Source organism: Pristis pectinata, chromosome 2 (genome assembly GCF_009764475.1).
Source record: "Pristis pectinata isolate sPriPec2 chromosome 2, sPriPec2.1.pri, whole genome shotgun sequence".
Classification (NCBI taxonomy): Eukaryota; Metazoa; Chordata; class Chondrichthyes; order Rhinopristiformes; family Pristidae; genus Pristis; species Pristis pectinata.
The window spans coordinates 5,670,307-5,690,008 of NC_067406.1; the positions used below are offsets into that span (position 1 = coordinate 5,670,307).

Here is a 19,702-nt window from a genome sequence, read left to right on the forward strand (position 1 = left end):
TCACCTGGACTCGCCTATCACCTGAACTCACCCATCGCCTGCCTGCATGTGCTTCCCCCCACCCCTCCCACCCCCACCATCTTATTCCAGTTTCTGCCCTCTTCCTTTCCAATCCTGATGAAGCCCCTCGGCCCGAAACATCAACTGTTTATTTCCCTCCATAGATGCTGCCTGACCTGCTGAGGTCCTTCAGCACTTTTTGTGTATTGCAGAATTTCTTGTGACCTCTGACTATATTTTGTGTTTCTGTCTCTCAATCTTGCACTAGTGTCATATTTATTTTTGTTGTTCATTTTGCATGCGTATAATTTATGTTAATTTGTTTGATAACTTATGTTTATCATCATCTTGTAATGTACTGTGCTGCTTCTGCAAAAAGCTAATTTTCGTGGCATTTATGCCTGTGACAGCAATAAACTTGTACTGGTTTCATTCCCTGTACTGAAACCCTTGGCTTTGGCAACAATCTTCGAGCAGCACATTCAGATCTCTGATTTTATTAACCCAATGTCAATATGGGTCAGGTAGTAATCCAGAGATTATTTGTGGTTCTCTTTAACCTGGACCCAAGGTGCATGTATTTTTCCAGTAGGTCTCCTTTTCTCTCCCATCTAGGTCACTGAATCCCACATAGACCCACTACATTCTGTTCTAGCCCCAGTGAGATATTATTAGCACTGTGACTGGACAGGCAACACAGCATTTGGGACATATGCTTGCAGCTAAAGGTCATGGTACAAGGTGATAAGAGGCATAGATTGAGTGGACAGTCAGAAACTTTTTCCCAGGGTGACAATGGCTAACATGAGGGGACATAATTTTAAGGCGATTGGAGGAAGGTGTAAGGGGGATGTCAGAGGTAAGTTTTTTACACAGAGAGTGGTGAGTGCATGGAACGCACTGCCTGCAGAGGTTGTGGGGGCAAATACATTGGGGACATTTAAGAGACTCTTAGACACATGAATGATAGAAAAATAGAGGGCTATGTGAGAGGGAAGGGTTAGATAGATCTTAGAGCAGGATAAAATGTCAGCACAACATTTGTGGGCCGAAGTGTCTGTACTGTGCTGTAGTGTTTTATGTTCTACGTATAGTATGTATCCCCCTAGCTATACTGTCACCTATTACTACGAAATGCCCTTTCATTCACCCAATTTAAAGAGCCCTTATAGAGGCACACAACCCAGAAACAAATGAGTTGAAATTATGTAGGCATCCTCCCGAAAAGATTATAGTGACCAACCCACCTGAAACAGTTTGCTTGGTTGAATCCAGAACCACCTTTGTTAAACCCAAAAATGGGATAGGTGGGGTTATGTTTCTCTTTGAATATTTTTGCTCTCAACTGTTCCCCTCCCACAAACCCAGGACATTCAAAATAGTTTGCTGTGTGCTTTTTTTTGTTGTGATTTGCGCTCTGCCTTTTATTGTACGTAATCATCGGCAATATGCAACATTTGTATTTCAGAAGGTCTTTGGTTCCGTCAACACAACACAGAGTAGAATCGAAGGAATGGAAAACGGGCGAGGAAAATGTCCATTTGAGCCGACACAACCCTTTGCAGCAACGTTGGCAGGTAAGTGACGTGAGGTAGAGAAATGCTGGGCTGAGTTTTTTTTTATTAAAACAGCGAACTCACATTAAAAATTTAAAAAAAAACTGATGCTAGAATTCTGAAATAAAAGTAGAGAATGCTGCAGGACAGCAGTACCTGGAAAAAGGGAGAGTTGAATTGAGAAAACAAGTTAGTTTTAAGTGCAGAGAGGGTGGGTGGAATTACGGATAAGATGCAGGAAGTATCTTTGATTGGATGAAGCCAGGGTTACTGAGGTGATCCTGCTGTTCATGGAGCTGTCTGGTTGATAGATCAATGAAACAGAAAGAGAGCGCGCGCGAGCGCAAAGGGACATAATAAAGCTGTGAAATGCAGATCAGAAGTGTTGCTGAGATCTGAAACGAAAAGGTAAATGTGAGAAATGCTCAGCAGATGAGGCAGTGACTATGGAATGAAGAAAATCTGAGTTAATATTACATGTGCATATCCTGAGAGCTGACCAGCCACTTCTGATACTCACAGGATAAGAGAGTCAACCCAAATTGTTGTTTCAGTATTGAGCTCTGAAGACTGCGATGTGGTCAGTTGGAAGATCAGATGCTGTTCCTCCTGGTTACATTGACCTTCATTGTAATAGTGCAGTGGATCACAGACAGACAAGTCAGAGTTGGAGTAGAATTAGTGACAGGCAGCCTTGCAGAATGAATAGAAATGCTTCATAAAGCATTCACCAATCTGCATTTGGTTTCTATAATGTCGAGGAGACCACATTGTGAGCACTGAATACAATACAGGTGAACCATGCAGAAATTTGCCCTTACAGAATACACAAATCGCTACCCAAAAATCTGAGATACGGAATAAAATTCCCTTACACTGGATTTATGTGAAAAGAAAATATTTTTTTAAACTTGCATTTCTTGACATATGCGATAAGGCTGTTTTCTAAGAACGCAACCCCTGCCTTGTGTAATAGCCTGGAAGAAGTGCAAGTGAACCACTGTTTCATATGGAAGGAATGTTTGTGTCCCTAGGTGGCAGGAAGAGAGTAAGTTAAAGAGTAGGCATTACATGTCCTGGGTTGCATGAAAGCATGCTGTGAGAAGAAGGGTGGTTAGCAGAAATGGGAGAGGAGAGCAAGGAACCATGAAAGGTAGGATCTCTTTGAGAACGCTAGGGTTGGGGAAGATGTATTTGGTGGTGGAATCGTGTTGAAGGTGATGGAAATTCTGAAGGATAATCCACTGCATGTGAAGGTAGGTGGGATGGAAGATGAGGACCAGCAGATGAGTGCAGACGTGCAGGAAATAGATGAGACATGATCGAGGACTCTGTCAGCTATGACAGAGGGGAAGGCAAGCTTGAGGAAAAAGGAAGACATCTCTGTTTCTCTTCCACAGATGTCTGACCTGCTGAGTTTTTCCAGCATGTTCTATTTTTAACTTGCAATAGACTTCGAAGCATAAGGATTGATAAATGAATGAAACAAAGTTCCATCTGATTTCCCTCCAGTGATCTTGAGAGTCAAATGATACAACAGTAAAACAAAAATGTGTTGTCTGCTGAATGCTGCCCAATCTCTCCATTATGAGGACTGTGCCTTTGTCTGAAATCCACCAACAGAACATGTTATCAGATGTGCTATCAGGGTTCATGTTAATACCCAGAGTCTTTACTGAGAACTGCACTTGACTGGCTTAGTAGTCCTGGAAAGAGATAATAAATGGGGGAGTAACACCCTTCTCAATTTCAAATAGATCTATTGCAACATAGCTACAGCATGGAAGAAGACCGTTCTGACTATCTAATCCTTATCAGTTCAATGTAAAAACAATTCAGCTCTTTCCCTTCCCTGCCCTCTCATAGTCCTGCAAATTCTCTCCTTTCCTATACTTATTCAGGAGCCTTTTCAATGGTATAATTGATTCTACCTCCACTATCGCCCCTAGCCATTCATTCCAGACTCTAATCACCCACCATGTGTAATAATAAAACAAAAGTTCTTAATGTCACTTTTTGGTTCTTTAGCCAAGCAGTTTCATTCTGTTTTCCATATGGCAAGAGCTGTCTTTACTCTTAATAATTTTGAATACTGTCAGATATCCTTGTAACTCCTTCTGTTTGAAAGGCTGGCTTTTCCAGTCTGTCCTCCAAATTAAAATCATTCCAGAGATGAGGGTTCTTTTGGTAATTCTCTGCTTCACCCTCCAATAATTTCACAACATTCCTAAAGCATTGTACCTTGAACTGGACACTTTACTCTAGTTGTGGCTGAACTGGGTTTTTAAAGGGTTGCTAATGACTTCCTTGTTCTTGGGTTTTGTGGAGGTGTAGAGTACAAGATCCTCTATCCATTTTATTGGGCACATTTGAGAGAAGAGGTAAATAGGGAAATAAGTGAGGTATTAAGATTGATGGGTTGTTCCAGGAACTGGCATTGCTTGATGGCTGAATGGCCTCTTCAATGTCATAATCAAGTATATGGAAATTAAATAAATATTATTGGTGATTTGGTTTGATCAGTCTATATGCAAATTAAAGCTACCCACGATCACTGCAGTATCCTTGACATATGAATATTTAATTTCTTGTTTGATGCCTTGTCCTTGTTCATCACTGTCCTTGTTTGGAGACCTACTAGACAGCTCCCATTAATGTCTCCTTGCAGACTGATTCCAGATCTTCATTTTCTGAACTAATGTCCTCTTTCTCTAATTGCACTGACTTTATTATTTACTTACAATGCCACCCCACCTCCTTTTTATTTTGGCCTATCCTTCCTAAATATCAAATATCTTTCAGTATTTAGCTCCCAGCTCTGGTCACTCTGCAGTGATATCCCTGTAATGGCAATCGTATCCTATCCATTTACATCCATTTGCCCTGTAATTCATCCACCTTATTATGAACGACTTCATATACCATGGTCCCATAATCAGTTAGTTTGTATCCCCTCGCAGCTCCCACAGTTGTTCACATTGGTTCCAAGTACGTCAAGTCTGTTGGTCAAGTGCAAGATCCCAGTTCCTGCAGTACTACCTCTCAGATCTCTTTATGTACCTTGCTCACAGTTGCACCCTCCCCTACCTGTCCGTTCCAAAGTTTATAGACCAAGGGATGTGATTGTCTCCTGAACCAAATAGTTCAATTAACTTCCTCTCTCCTGACGTCTCTAATGCCTGCAACTTGGATGTCCACTCTCAACACAGGGCTGAATTTTCTCAAGCTGTTGACGTTTACCACATATGTAGTCACCTAGGACAAAAGTGTCCACAAATTCCTGCATGTTTCAGCAGCACTATATCTCCTGACCTCTCATTCTCATTTAATTTAATTAATTAGTCTAGTTATAGTTATTTAATTAATTTAGTGTTAATATCTACCTTATTTAATTTATTAAATTCGTGGTAGTTGCTAAAATTATATCTTCTATGATAATTTAAATTTAGACCACATTCATGACCAGCCTAACTCTGACATCACAATGCAGATTCTTCTTGTAGCTCTCTCCTGAGTTCTCAGCCTACTGCTCTTTCTTCACTAACATTCAAATCACTGAAAGAAGGCATTGAAGATTTATAAATATTCCAAGATTGGCAATCCATGTTCATGATGCAAAACATTTTTTTTTAAAAGAACCTTTTAAACTTTGTAATGAAAATGCAGAAAGAATATAGGGTCTAAGAAGGTCCAAGTTTAAAAATGGTAGATGGACAGTATGCATAAGAAGGCCAGAAAATGAATCCTAAATGTAGATTTTTGAATTTCAAGGTCTCTGAATTTGTTCCAATGCACGTTATACATTTTAAACTTTTGGCTTTTCCATGTAGGTATATCCATTTTTAATTAATGTCTGAAGAAGCTTAAACAATTTAAAATATTAGTCTACCCCTGCAACATAAACCAAGCATTTCATCAATCTGACAAATATTTCATCAACATACAAATACTTTGTTTTAAAAAAAATGCAGCTTTCAAAATTCTGCTATGGGATGCAACATTGTTGTTCATCAAACAATGTAAATTTTAAAGTTCACTTCCAATGTTTTCTGTTTACAACTCATATTTCTAGCACTTGCATCATTTTGTGCAGTTTATAACTGCAGATGAATGTAACTATTTGGTGATTGTGTGATTCTATAGATAGATATGATTTCCTTCCTCTGTGTGTTTGTTTCCAGATGAAGTGCTGTATGCAGCGACAGCAGTTGATTTTCAGGGCAAGGATACAGCTGTGGTCAAGAGTAAGGGACAGGTTGAAAAGATTCGCACAGAGGATTCCGTCAAGTGGCTGAGTGGTGAGAATCTATTAATGTTTTATACCCACTGATCATGACTGCATCAACACTTAGGGAGTACCTTCATTAGAAGGACAGCAGCAATTCAAGAAGATGGCTTATCACCACCTTCACAAAGACACTATTTGATTTGATTTGATACCTTTATTAGTCACATGTACACCGAAACACACAGTGAAATACATCTTTTGCGTAGAGTGTTCTGGGGGCAGCATGTAAGTGTCACCACGCTTCCAGCACCAACATAGCATGCCTACAACTTCCTAACCTGTACGTCTTTGGAATGTGGGAGGAAACCGGAGGACCCGGAGGAAACCCACGCAGACATGAGGAGAACGTACAAACTCCTTACAGACAGTGGCCGGAATTAAATCTGGGTCGCAGGCGCTGTAATAGCATTACGCTAACCGCTACACTACCATGCCTGCACTAGTGCTAGGTAATGAATGTCAGGTGTGAAGGAATATTGCAGTAGGAGAAACTGGGTATTTACTGTGAGTTATGTGGTCTGCAACTTTCATTCTAGATTCTCCCTGTGTTTGATGTGCTGCAGATCCAAAATTGCTTTGGCAATAGGAAAAAGAGGGTTATGGTAGAAGGGCATTTTTGTGATTGGATGCCTGTGACTAACATTGTTCCACAGGGACCAATGCTGGGGCCCTTGCTATTTGTAATATATGTGAATGATTTGGATGTGGATGTAGGTGGCATGATCACTGAGTTTGCAGATGATTGGTGGAAATGTTGACAGTAAGGCAGGTAGTCCTGGGCCGCAGGGTCATATTGATATGTTGGTGAAATGGGCTGAGAAATGGTAGATTTTAAACCTAATAAATGTGAGGAACACGGTATCTGGGTGTGCAACTCCGAAGACCCTTGAAGGTGGCAATGCAGTACGATGTGGGATGCTGGCCTTCACAATGAAACATTGGTTTGGCCTCAGCTGGAGCACTGTGTGCAGTTCTGGTCACCACACTATAGGAAAGATGTGATGGTGCTAGAAAGGAGATTCACCAGGATGTTGCCTGGGATGGAGAGTTTTCGTTATGCGGAAAGACTGGAGAGGCTAGGTGTGTTTACCCTGTAGCAGTGGAGGTTAAGGAGAGACATGATTGAAATATATAAATTTGAGAGGTGTAGATAAGAAGCTTTTCTCTATATCAGGGGTATATAAAATTTAGGGTAAGGGGTAAAAGGTTTCGAGGGGATTTGAGGAGGACCTTTTCCGCTCAGAGAGTACGAGTACATGAAATGCACTTTTGGAGAGAGTGGGGTTGCAGACTTGTCTAGAAGAGTACTTGAAATGCCTAGGCATTGAAGGCTACTGGCCAAGTGCTGGAAGATGGGATTAGTACAGATTGGTGCCAACTGGTTAGCATGGATGTGCTGGTCTGAATGGCCTGTTTCCATGCTGTATGACTAATATAGGAAGGAGTCCAGATGAGCACATTGGAGCCAGTGGCGTGCAACATACAGCTTAACAGGATTTTCATCCACACATGCTTGACCCATACAACACAGCAAAAAAAAATTCATTAACATGCATCAACATCACTTAAAGGGTTCTTATTTGAGCAGCTGTCAACCTGTGGAGTGCAGTGCTAGAAATGTGCCACAGAGAGTCATACAGAGAGTCGTACAGCAGGGAAACAGGCCCTTCGGCCCAACTCATCCATACTGACCAAGGTGCCCTTCTAACGTAATTCCATTTGTCAGTGTTTGGCCCCAATCTGTCAAAACCTTTCCTATCCATGTACCCGTTAAAATTTCTTTTAAATGTTATTGTTCCTGCCTCAGCCACTTTCTCCGGCAGTTTGTTCCATAAACGCACCACCCTCTGTGTGAAGAAGTTGCCCCTCAGGTCCCTTTTAAATCTTTCCCCTCTCACCTTAAACCTATACCCTCTAATATCTGATTCCCTTTCCCTAGGAAAAAGACTGTGTGCATTCACATGAACAACAGATTGATGGATGTGGGTTGAGGTTGAGTAAATTTGTTTTATCATAGAGTCATACATCAGGGAAAGAGGCTCCTCAGCCCAAATCGTTCATGCCAACAAAGGTGCCTTCCTGAGCTAGTCCCATTTGCCTGCATTTGGTCCATTAACCTCTAAACCTTCTGTTCCATCTCTCAAAACGTGTCACAAATTTAGTTCAGCAGCATTTAAGAACTCCTTCCAGTTCAGAGAGTGTGGTACTCTTGGTGATAGACATTAAAGATGTCCACCATTCTGTTGGGAATGTGCATTCTGTGTGTTCTATGCACTTGATTCCCTTCTGTGCTTCCTCCAGGTTGGTTCATCATGAGGAACTGAGGGCAGTAGGTGGTAAGAAGCAGGAGGGTCCTTGTCCATATTGGACTTGTTGCCATGAGACTTAATACCATCAACATTCTATGTTAAAGGCTCACAGATCATCCCTCAAAAATATATCATTGTGTTTATGGGACAGTCTGTACCCACAAATGATGATGAAGGTGTCTGAGATGTTGGCTGAAAGATATGTTTATTATTTAAGTTTTTGCTTAAACATAATTAGGAATAAGAGAGACACTCATGCCCCCCTCAAGTCTGCTTCATCATTCAATAAGATATTGGCTGTCTGTAACCTCAACTCCACATTCATGCCCACCTGCAACAACCTTTCACTCTTGCTTATCGAGAACCTATCAACTCTGCCTTAAAATATTCAAAGAGTCTATTCCCATTGCCCATTGAGGAAGAACATTCCAAAGACTCTTTACTCCCTGAGAGAAAATATTTCACCTCATCTCTGCCTTAAATGGGTGACCTCTTATTTTAAACGGTGACCCCCTAATTTCATATTCTCCCACAAGAGAGAACATCCTCTCTACATCCACTCTGGGACAATCGTGCTAATTTGGCACATCTGTCAATGTGAGGTGACTTTCAAGGAATGATTGCAGTTGGTATGCCTGAATCTGATTCCTATTTTGATGCAGGTTGGTGTGTCCACTTTAACTTGCAATATTTTTTTGTAATACTTCGGGTAGGCTGCACAGAGAGGACCTCGGTGTCAAATACAATGCTGAGGTAATGCTATACCCATTGTTAGGTATTGCATAAATCAAAAATAGCAGCACAGCCAAAGATAGAACCATAGAACAATAAAGCACGATACAGGCACTTCGGCCCACCATGTTGTGCCGCCCTTCAAACCACACCTAAGACTATCTAACCCCTTCCTCCCACATATCTCTCTAACAAATTCTTCCATATGCTTATCTAACAATCTCTCGAACTTGTCCAATGTATCAGCCTCCACCACCACCCCAGGCAGCGCATTCCATGCACCAACCACTCTCTGGGTGAAAAACTTCCCTCTGACATCTCCCTTGAACTTCCTAGCCATTACCTTAAAGCCATGTCCTCTTGTTTTGAGCATTGGCGCCCTGGGAAAGAGACGCTGGCTGTCCACTCTATTTATTCCTCTCAATATTTTGTATACCTCTATTATGTCTCCCCTCATCCTCCTCCTCTCCAATGAGAACAGCCCTAGCTCCTTTAGTGTCTCCTCATAATCCATACTCTCTAATCCAGGCAGCATCCTGGTAAATCTCCTCTGCACCCTAAAATCAACATAAGACTTCAAGTAAGCAGCCTTCTTGATTAAAATACCTTGAAACCGTTTCATTAAGCTCTACAACAGGCAGCATGTTTCAGTGATAGCACTTGCATAAACGCCAGTAAGTTATGAGTCATATGATTGCTACTGACAAGAATAAATAGCATCGGCATGCACTGCAAAGACCTGCTGCAGTCTTCGTGCAAAGCTTCAGACTTCTGTCGAATGGCATGCTTTGGTTGTCACGTCCTGCTGTTTACTCAATTCAAAATAATTTAATCGTTGGTTAGATTGGACTGGCAAAGAACCCAGGCATAGAAGGACTGAGGACACAGTATGATAGAGTGTCACATTCAGGATTTCCCACCATCAGTGACAATACAGCCTTTCACTTGTGGGTGCTGATATTGTTACACTATGCAAATCTACTTGGCATCTAACATAGGCACCAAATGTACCATTGAAAGTTTAAAGGAGCCACGATTCTTTCTTGAACATTGCATACAAAAAAAACGTTTTGCAATGGAGCCCAGTGTCCACACCAGGCACTGCCAGACTGAACCCATTTGTAGCCAACCTCCAACCTGCGTGAATGCTCCCCTACCAGCGTTGTATAGCCCATCCAACGAATATGAATGGCCTTGACTGCAGACCACAGATTCAGAGTTGGCATGAGGTGTGATGGAAGGCAGGGTACAATTGTTGCAGAAAAAAACATATTTAAAAACAAATTTTAAAATCTTGCAAGTACAGAGTGTCTTTAACAATCAATAAACATCTTATTGCACTTGAGATCAGTGGTGTACTTCTGAGCTGTTGTTACATAATAACAACAGGCCACTGATAATATGCACAGATCCCTGGCTGCTTACCCTTGGCGTGATTTCCCCCTTCAGCATTTTATTTGGCAATAAACCTTCCAAGCCTTGATCCAGACATTCACAAGCCCCTCACCCTATTAACTCCCTGGCAGCAGCCTTGGTTCCTGATTTCCGAAATGTGTAATTACGGAATTCAGTAATGTGCACCACCTTCTTTCTTGTGTGTTTATGTATTTCTTGGTATTGGGTCCTCCGACACAAGGTTCTTTGACCCACTATGAACCAACCATTTAAAATACCTAATCGACTGCCTTCAGTTTTCAGGCAGGAAAGGTTTACTGGTTAATTTGTAATTGTAACAGTAAACTGTAGACCTGTGCTGGTATCAAAATTGCAGATGATTTGGGAAGGGGTTCTCTTGTGAACTGACCACATCATTTCGCTACTATCACCGGGATTGGCTGGTGTATGCAAATTTAGAAAAGGATGGAAAAAAAGACGGTGGACAAATAACAGTAATTCAAAGCATAAAGGCCCCAACTTTGATTCCAGTCTGAGTTCAGCCAATCAAAAATACTGCAGATAGTTGAAGCTCAGCAATTTCTCAGCCAGTGCAAAGGAATGTAAACCAAGTAAGGTTCCTGCTTCAAATTGCTATCCAGATGTGGAAACTGCACTAATTTCAGATAGAAAGATTGTTCTTGGCTTTAATGTCCTTCCGATGCAGATTGGCTTTAATCCTCACTTTGTAATCTGTGCATGATGTGATCAGTCGACATAAATTTGTAAAGGAAAGTTCATCTCTGACTTTTTTTTATGAATTCATTGAATGGGCCATTTATGAACCATTGCTGAGGTATCACTGAGTCACCACCTTGAACCACTAACATCTACTGGAGGTGGAGGGAATAAATGTTTAGAGTGGGGTAGATGGGGTGCCAATCAAGGTGTATACTTAATTCTGAATGGTATCGAGCTTCTTTGATGCTGGAGATGCACTCATCCAGAAAAGTAAAGAATATTATACCATTGATGTGCATTGTTGATAGTGGTGAGGTTTTGGAGGAGGACTGAATCAGGAAACGTCACTTGTAAGATTCCGAGCCCCTCACCTGTTCTTATAGTTGCAATAGTTAAGTGACTCTGACTTGAGTTGATTCATAGAACATAGAACATTACAGCACAGTACAGGCCCTTCGGCACAATGTTGTGCTGATATTTTATCCAGCTCTAAGATCTATCTAACCTTTCCCTCACAAGTAGCTCCCATTTCTCTATCATTCAAGTGTCTATCTAAGAGTCTCTTAAAAGTCCCTAATGTATCTGCCCCCACAACCTTTGCTGGCAATGTGTTCTATGCACCGACCCTCTCTGTGTGTAAAATAAAAACAACTTACCCCTGACGTTCCCCTTATATCTTCCTCCAATCACCTTAAAATTATGCCCCCTTGTGTTAGCCATTGTCGCACTGGGAAAAAGTCTCTGACTGTCCACTCGATCTATGCTTATCATCTTGTACACCTCTATCAAGTCATCCCTCATCCTCCTCTCCAAAGAGAAAAGTCCTGGCTCACACAACCTATCCTCGTAAGACATGCTCTCCAATCCAGGCAGCATCCTGGTATACCTCCTCTGCACCCTCTCTAAAGCTTCCACATCCTTCCTATAATGAGGCGACCAGAACTGAACACAATACTCCGTGTGGTCTGACCAGATTTCTATAGGGCTGCAACATTACCTCGCACCACTTGAACTCAGTACCCCGAGTAATGAAGGCCAACAGACCATACACCTTCTTAACAACCCTATTCACCTGTGCAGCAACCTTGAGGGATCTATGGACGTGTACCCCAAGATCCTTCTGTTCCTCCACACTGCTGAGTCCTGCCATTAACCTTGTATTCTGCCTTCAAATTCGATCTCCTGAAGTGTATCACTTCACACTTTTCCAGGTTGAACTCCATCTGCCGCTTCTCAGTCCAGCTCTGCATCCTATCAATGTCCTGTTGTAATCTACAGCAACCTTCTACACTATCCACAACACCACCAACCTTTGTATCATCAGCAAACTTACTAACCCACCCTTCCACTTCCTCATCCAAGTCATTTATAAAAATCACAAAGAGCAGGGGTCCCAGGAACATCACTGGTCACTGACCTCCAGGCAGAATACGCTCCATCTACCACCATCCTCTGTCTTCTATAAGCGAGCCAATTCTGAATCCATACAGCCAAGTTTCCCTAGATCCCATGCCTCCTGACTTTCTGAATGACTCTTCCTTGAGGAACATTATCAAACGCCTTACTAAACACATTCACTGCTTTACCTTCATCAATGTGCTTTGTCACATCCTCAAAGAATTAATTAGGCTCATGAGGCACGACCTGCCCCTCACAAAGCCATGCTGACTGTCCCTGATCAACCTATGCTTCTCCAAATGCCCAAAAATCCTTTCTCTAAGAATCTTCTCCAGTTATTTGCCCACCACTGAAGTAAGACTCCTGGTCTATAATTCCCAGGGTTTTCCCTACTCCCTTTCTTAAACAAAGGAACAACAGTTGCCACCCTCCAATCATCTGGCACTACTCTTGCGGCCAGTGAGGACTCAAAGATCGTCGCCAAAGGCACAGCAATCTCTTCCCTCACTTCCCATCATAACCTTGGATATATCCCGTCTGGCCCCGGTGACTTATTTATCCTAATGTTTTTCAAAAGTTCCAGCACATCCTCTTTCCTCACGTCGACATGCCCTAGTGTATCTGTCTGTTGTATGCCATCCTCACAGATGTCAAGGTCTCTCTCTCTGGTGAATACTGAAGCAAAGTATTCATTAAGGAATCCCCCTACCTCTTCTGACTCCAAGCACATATTTCCTCTTTTATCCCTGATCAGTCCTAACCTCACTCTCGTCATCCTCCTATTCTTCACATACGTGTAGAACGCCTTGGAGTTTTCCTTTGATCCTACTTGCCAAGGACTTCTCCTGCCCCCTTCTAGCTTTCCTAAGTTCATTCTTAAGCTTCCTCCTGGCTACCTTGTAACTCTCCAGAACTGTGTGATCCATGCTTTCTAAACCTCAGGCAAGCTTCTTTCTTGGTATTGGTTTATTATTGTCACTTGTACCAAGGTACAGTGAAAAGCTTGTCTTACAAACCGATCGTACAGGTCAATTCATTACACAATGCAGTTACATTGAGTTACTACAAAGTACATTGATGTAGTACAGGTAAAAACAATAACAGTACAGAGTAAAGTGTCACAGCTACAGAGAAAGTGCAGTGCAATAAGGTGCAAGGTCACAACAAGGTAGATCATGAGATCAGAGTCCGTCTCATTGTATAAGGGAACAGTTCAATAGTCTTATCACAGTGGGGTAGAAGCTGTCCTTAAGGCTGGTGGTACGTGCCTTCAGGCTTCTGTATCCTCTACCTGATGGAAGAAGAGAGAAGAGAGAATGTCCCGGGTGGGTGGGGTCTTTGTTTTGCTGGCTGCTACACCAAGACAATGAGAGGTAAAGACAAAATTCCAAGGAGGGGAGGCTGGTGTCTGTGATGTGCTGAGCTGTGTCCACAACTCTCTGCAGCTTCTTGCGATCTTGGGCAGAGCAGTTGCCGTACCAAGCCATGACACATCCAGATAGGATGCTTTCTATGGTGCATCGGTAGAAGTTGGTGAGAGTCAAAGGGGACAAACCGAATTTCTTTAGCCTCCTGAGGAAGTAGAGGCACTGGTGAGCTTTCTTGGCTGTGGTATCTACGTCTTGACAAGATATTCTACATCTCTTGTCAACCACGGTTCCTTCACTTTACCATTTTTACCCTGCCTCAATGGGACAAACCTATCCAGAACCCCATCCAAGTACTCCTTTAAACAACCTCCACATTTCCGCTGTGCACTTCCCCAAGAACATTTGTTCCAAATTTATGTTCCTAAGTTCCTGCCTAATAGCATCATAATTTCCCCCTCCCCCAGTTAAGTACTTCCTCATATCGTCTGTTCCTTTCCCTCTCCAAGGCTATGGTGAAGGAGTTATGGTCACTATCTCCAAAATGCGCTCCCACCGAGAGATCTGAAACTTGATCAGGTTCATTGCCTAGTACCAGGTCCAGTATGGCCTCTCCTCTAGTTCGGTCTGTCCACATACTGTGTCAGGAGTCCTTTCTGGACACACCTAACAAACTCCGTCCCATCTATCCCCTTTACACTAAGGAGGTGTCAATCCATATTAGGGAAGTTGAAATCACCCATGACAATAACTCTGTTATTTTTGCACCTCTCCAAAAATCTGCCTCCCGATCTGTTCCTCAGCATCTCGGCTGCAATTGGGGGGTCTGTAGAATACACCCAGTAGAGTGATCGCTCCCTTCCTGGTTCTGACTTCCACCCACACTGACTCCATGGATGATCCTTCCAGGACAATCCACCCTTTCTACAACTGTGACACTGTCCCTGATCATCAAAGCCACTCCCCCACCTCTTTTCCCTCTGTCGCCGTCCTTTCTGAAACATCTAAATCCCGGAATATCCAGCAGCCATTCCTGCTCTTGCGACAGCCAAGTCTCTGTAATGGCCACCACATCATAGTTCGACGTACTTACCCATCACCCTTGTTCCTGATACTTCTAGCATTAAATTTCTGAGTATGTATTTAGGTTGCTAAGGGTAGTTTGTTTGATGGAGTGTAGTTGAGTTTACTATGGCATTTGACAAATTCCAAGATATAGACTAATCAGAAAAGTAAAGCCCATGGAATCCAAGGGAAAGTGGCAAGTTACATCCAAAGTTGACTTGCTGGTAAAAAGCAAAAGATAGTCGTTGATGTTTTAGTGATGGGTAGGCTGTTGGCAACAGGGATCTGCAGCGCTGACTGCTAATATTCTTGTGTAATAATTGGACTTGAGTAGGAAATATTGTTAGTAAGTTTGCAAAAAGACATGTCACTTAGATGGTGTGTAGTTCACATATTGACTCCTCTGGAATGAAAGAATGCATCACTCAACTTTTCCAATAACCTTCCTTGACTTCCTTAATGGGAGACCACAGTCAGTATGGATTTGTAATAACATCGCTGACAATCCTCATCACTGAAAATCCTCCTCGCTGACAATCAACACAGGCGCACCTCAAGGAGGTGTGCCTAGCCCACTGCTCTACTCTCTCTACACTCATGACTGTGTGGCTAGGCACAGCTCAAACGCCATCTATAAATTCACCGATGACGCCACTGTTGTTGGCAGAATCTCAGATGGTGACAAGGAGGCATACAAGAGTGAGGTAGGTTGGCTGATTGAGTGGTGTCGCAACAACAACCTCGCACTTGATGTCGGCAAGACAAAGGAATTAATTGTGGACTTCAGGAATGGGAAGTCAGGAGAACATTGCGGGCTCAGCAGTGGAAAGGGTGAGCAACTTCAAGTCCTGGGTGTCAACATCTCAGAGGATCTATCCTGGGCCCAACATATTGATGCAATCACGAAGAAGGCACACCAGCAGCTCTACTTCATTGGGAGTTTGAGGAGATTTGGTGTGTCATCAAAGACTCTTGCAAATTTCTACAGACGTACGGTGGAGAGCATTCTGACTGGTTGCATTACTGCCTGGTATGGTGGAGGCTCCAATGCACAGGATCAAAAGAGGCCAGCTCCATCATGGGCCCGACTCTCCCTACCATCAAGGACATCTTCAAGAGACAGTGCCTCAAGAAAGCGCATCCATCACTAAGGACCCTCACCATCCAGGACATGCCCTCTTTTCATTACTTCCACTGGGGAGGAGGTACAGGAGCCTGAAGACCTACACTCAATGTTTTAGGAACAGCTTCTTCCTCTCCACCATCAAATTTCTGAATGGTCAATGAACACTACCTCGTTATTCCTCTTTTGCAATTTTGTTTGGTAACATATAGTAATTTTTATGTCTTGCACTGTACTGCTGCTGCAAAACAACAAGTTTCACAACATTTTAGTGGTAATAAACCTGAGTCTGATGACTGTTGAAAGTTTTGTTTTGATATTTGTCCCAGCAACTAAACTGAGATAAATTGCATTTGATCTTGAAGTTATTGGTGTATGTATCTGGGTTTACTGGTGTCTGTCTTGCATAATAACTGATGAAAACAGACAGGCCGAGGGCAAAGAATTCCTTTTTTAGTGTTAAATTGATTCAGTTTAAAGTAGGATGAGGGTGACATGATCTCATTCTTCCACATTCGTAGAATCCATAGTATGTTGAACAGCATAGTAGAAGGCCACAGAATGTACAACCATCAGCTAATAACCCCATTGCTGACATGATGTGATAGCAGAAAATAGTTGCATGTGAAGTTCCTGTGAGTGTGAGGCATGACTGGCATTGGCCAGCACTCCCATTTTGACATCTCCCTAGATATTGGTAGAAGAACTATGTAATGTTTATTGAGCTAGTGTACATTGTTGAAATTGTGGTTAAATTTGATGCCTTGGCTGACAATGGGTGTTTTGTCTGATTTTAATTTTATTATGCTTCATTATAGCTGAATGGAAATTTTTAAAAAACTGCTGATGCTGGAAATCAGAAAATGCTGAAAACACTCAGCAGGTCGGGCATCATCAGTGGAAGGAGAAACAAAGTTAATGTTTTGGGGGGAAGATCCTTCGTCAGAACTGGGAAAGACAGAAAAGCAAATTAGCTTTCAGTTACAGAGGAGGTGGGGGGAAGAATAGGTTGGACAAAAGGAGGGCGAGACCAGGGTTAGTCAGGATTACCAGCGATGATGGGTTAATAGTGACAGAGAGTGATAATATAGACAAAAAAGTGGAAAGTGTCATTAACGGCAGAGCTTTCAAACATTCCCAGCAGATCAGGCTGTGCTAATGGAGACTCCTTGTACAAATAGAGAAAACAAGCTACCAGAAGTTGTGGAACTTGATATTCAGTCCAGAAGGCTGCAACATGTCCAAATGGAGGGAGGATGAGGTACTGTTCATCAAGATTGTTTTGGGCCTTGTTATAACAGTTCAGGAGGCCACATAGAGGTCAGACTGGCAGTAGGATGGAGAATTAAAGTGGTAGGCAACAGCAAGCTCAAGATGGCCCCTAGATACAGGCTGTCCAAACGGGAATATTTCAGTGAAACCATATGGCTGTAGGGCTGATGTTGTATGTATGGCAGACCTCTTAAGGTTGGAAGATTTTATTTCCTAATGAGCAATACCAGTTATGATGACAGTTTAGTAGTTACTGATAGAACATAGAACATCGAACAGTATAATAGAGACACAAGAGACTGGAGCAACACACAAAGTACTGGAACAGGCCCTTTGGTCTGTGATGTCTGTGCTGACCATGCAAATTTTAGCTAATCCCTCCATTCCCTGCCTATTCATGTGCCTGTCTGAATGCCTCTTAAGCATTGCAGTTGGACCTGCTTCCATCACTTCCCCTAGGAGCACGTTCCAGGCACTTGCAGCTCTGTGTTTTTAAAACAAAAAAACTTGTAAATCTCCTTTAAACTTATCCCCTCTCACGTTAAAAGCTATGGCCTCTAATATTTGGCATTTCTACCCTGGGAGAAAGATTCTGACCGTCTACCCTATCGATGCCTCTCATAATTTTAGATACTTCTATCAGGTTGCCCCTCAGCCTCCAACAGTCCAGAGAAAACAATCCATGTTTGTCCAGCCTCTCCTTATAGCTAACACTCTCTGATCTTCTAAACCTCTTCTGCATCCTCTTCAAAACCTCCACATCCTTCCTGTAATGCAGCAACCAGAACTGGCCTAACCAAAGTTTTATATAGCTACAACGTGATTTCCCCATGTTAAAACTCAACACCCTCACCAAAGAAGGCAAATATCCCATAGGCTGGTAATACCACCCTATCTATTTGTGTTGCCACTTTCAGAGAGACTTGGATTCCATGATCCCTCTGTATGCCTAAGGTTCCTGCCATTTACTGTGTACATTTGACCTCCCAAAGTGCAACACCTCACACTTGTCCAGTTTAAACTCCATCTGCCATTTCTCTGCCCACATTTCCAACCAGCCTATATCCTGCTGAATCCTTTGACAATCTTCTTCACTATCCACAGCTCTGCCAACTTTCATGTTGTCTGCAAACTTAATATTCAGACCACCTACATTTTCATTCAAATAATTTATATGTATTACAAACAAGAGGTCCTCACACTGATCCTTGTGGAACACCACTGGTTACAGACCTCCAGTCAGAATAATGCCACTCCACCACTACCATCTTGTCTTCTAGGGCCAAGCCAATTTTGAAACCAATCTGCCAAGTCTCTTTGGACCTTGTGTGCCTTAATTTTCTGGAGCAGCCTACCATGGGGGACCTTGTCGAAAGCTTTCCTAAAGTCCATGTATACAATGTCCACTCCCTTACCCTCATTAATCACCTTTGTTGTCATCTCAAAAAAACTCAGTTGTTTATAAGACCTGACCTTCCCCGCACAAAGCTGTGCTGACTATCCCTGATAAATCTCTGCTTTTCCAGATATGAATAGATCCTATCCCTCAGAATCTTCCCCAGTAATTTCCCTACCACTGATACAAAGCTCACCAGCTTATAATTTCCTGGTTTGTCTCTTAAAAAGCCCTTAAAAAGCAGCAACATTGGCTATTCTCCAGTCCTCTGTGACCTTGCCTGTGGCTAAAGAGGATGCAGGGGTCTTTGTCAAGGCCCCAGCAATCTTCTCTCTTGCCTCTCTCAATAATGTGGGGTATATCCTACCAGGCCCTGGGGACTTACCCACCTTAAGTTTCTTCAAGAGCCCCACCACCACATCCTCGATATCAACATGCTCCTCCATACCCCTATCGTTGGTGAATACTGATGCGAAGTACTCATTTAGTATCTTGCCATTTTCTCTTGTCTCCAGGCTTAAATTTCCTCTTTTGCCCTTGGGTGGTCCTACCCTTCATCTTTTCTTTAATATATGTATGAAATGCCTTGGGATTCTCCTTAATCCTACTTGCCAAAGATATTTCATGGCCCCTTTTCGCTCTCCTGATTCCCAGTTGATGTTCTTTCCCTCTTTTTTTATATTTACTCTCACACTTTACTCTGCATTCTGTATTTTACCTTGTACTACATCAATGCACCGTATGCAAGACAAGTTTTTTTTACTGCACCTCTGTACAAGTGTCAATAATAAACCAATCCGAATTTCTCAAGGGCCCTTCCAATTTCAGCTTCCTAAACCTTACATATGCTTCCTTTATCTTTTTCACTAAATTTGCAACATCTCTCATCATCCAGCGTTTCTGAACCTTGACAGCCTTATCTTTCTTCCTCACAGGAACATGTTGGTCCTGAATTCTGACAATCTGGCCTTTAAATGACTCCCACATGTCAAATGTGCACTTACCCCATAACAGCCGCTCACAATCTACTCTCCCAGCTCCTGCATAATAAATTGTAATTAATACCTTTCCCCAATTATCA

General features: G+C 42.4%; 1 protein-coding gene across 3 annotated transcripts in view; it reads left to right on the forward strand.

Moving 5' to 3' along the window:
- The window catches only part of sema4f (sema domain, immunoglobulin domain (Ig), transmembrane domain (TM) and short cytoplasmic domain, (semaphorin) 4F), a 166,986-nt gene that overhangs the window by 101,193 nt on the left and 46,091 nt on the right, over positions 1 to 19,702 (forward strand). For all 3 annotated transcript variants that reach the window (XM_052038547.1, XM_052038563.1, XM_052038555.1), the window contains exons 5-6: positions 1,469 to 1,577; positions 5,738 to 5,854. In XM_052038547.1, coding sequence (XP_051894507.1) covers positions 1,469 to 1,577; positions 5,738 to 5,854 — 226 coding nt within the window. The remainder of the gene's footprint in view (positions 1 to 1,468; positions 1,578 to 5,737; positions 5,855 to 19,702) is intronic.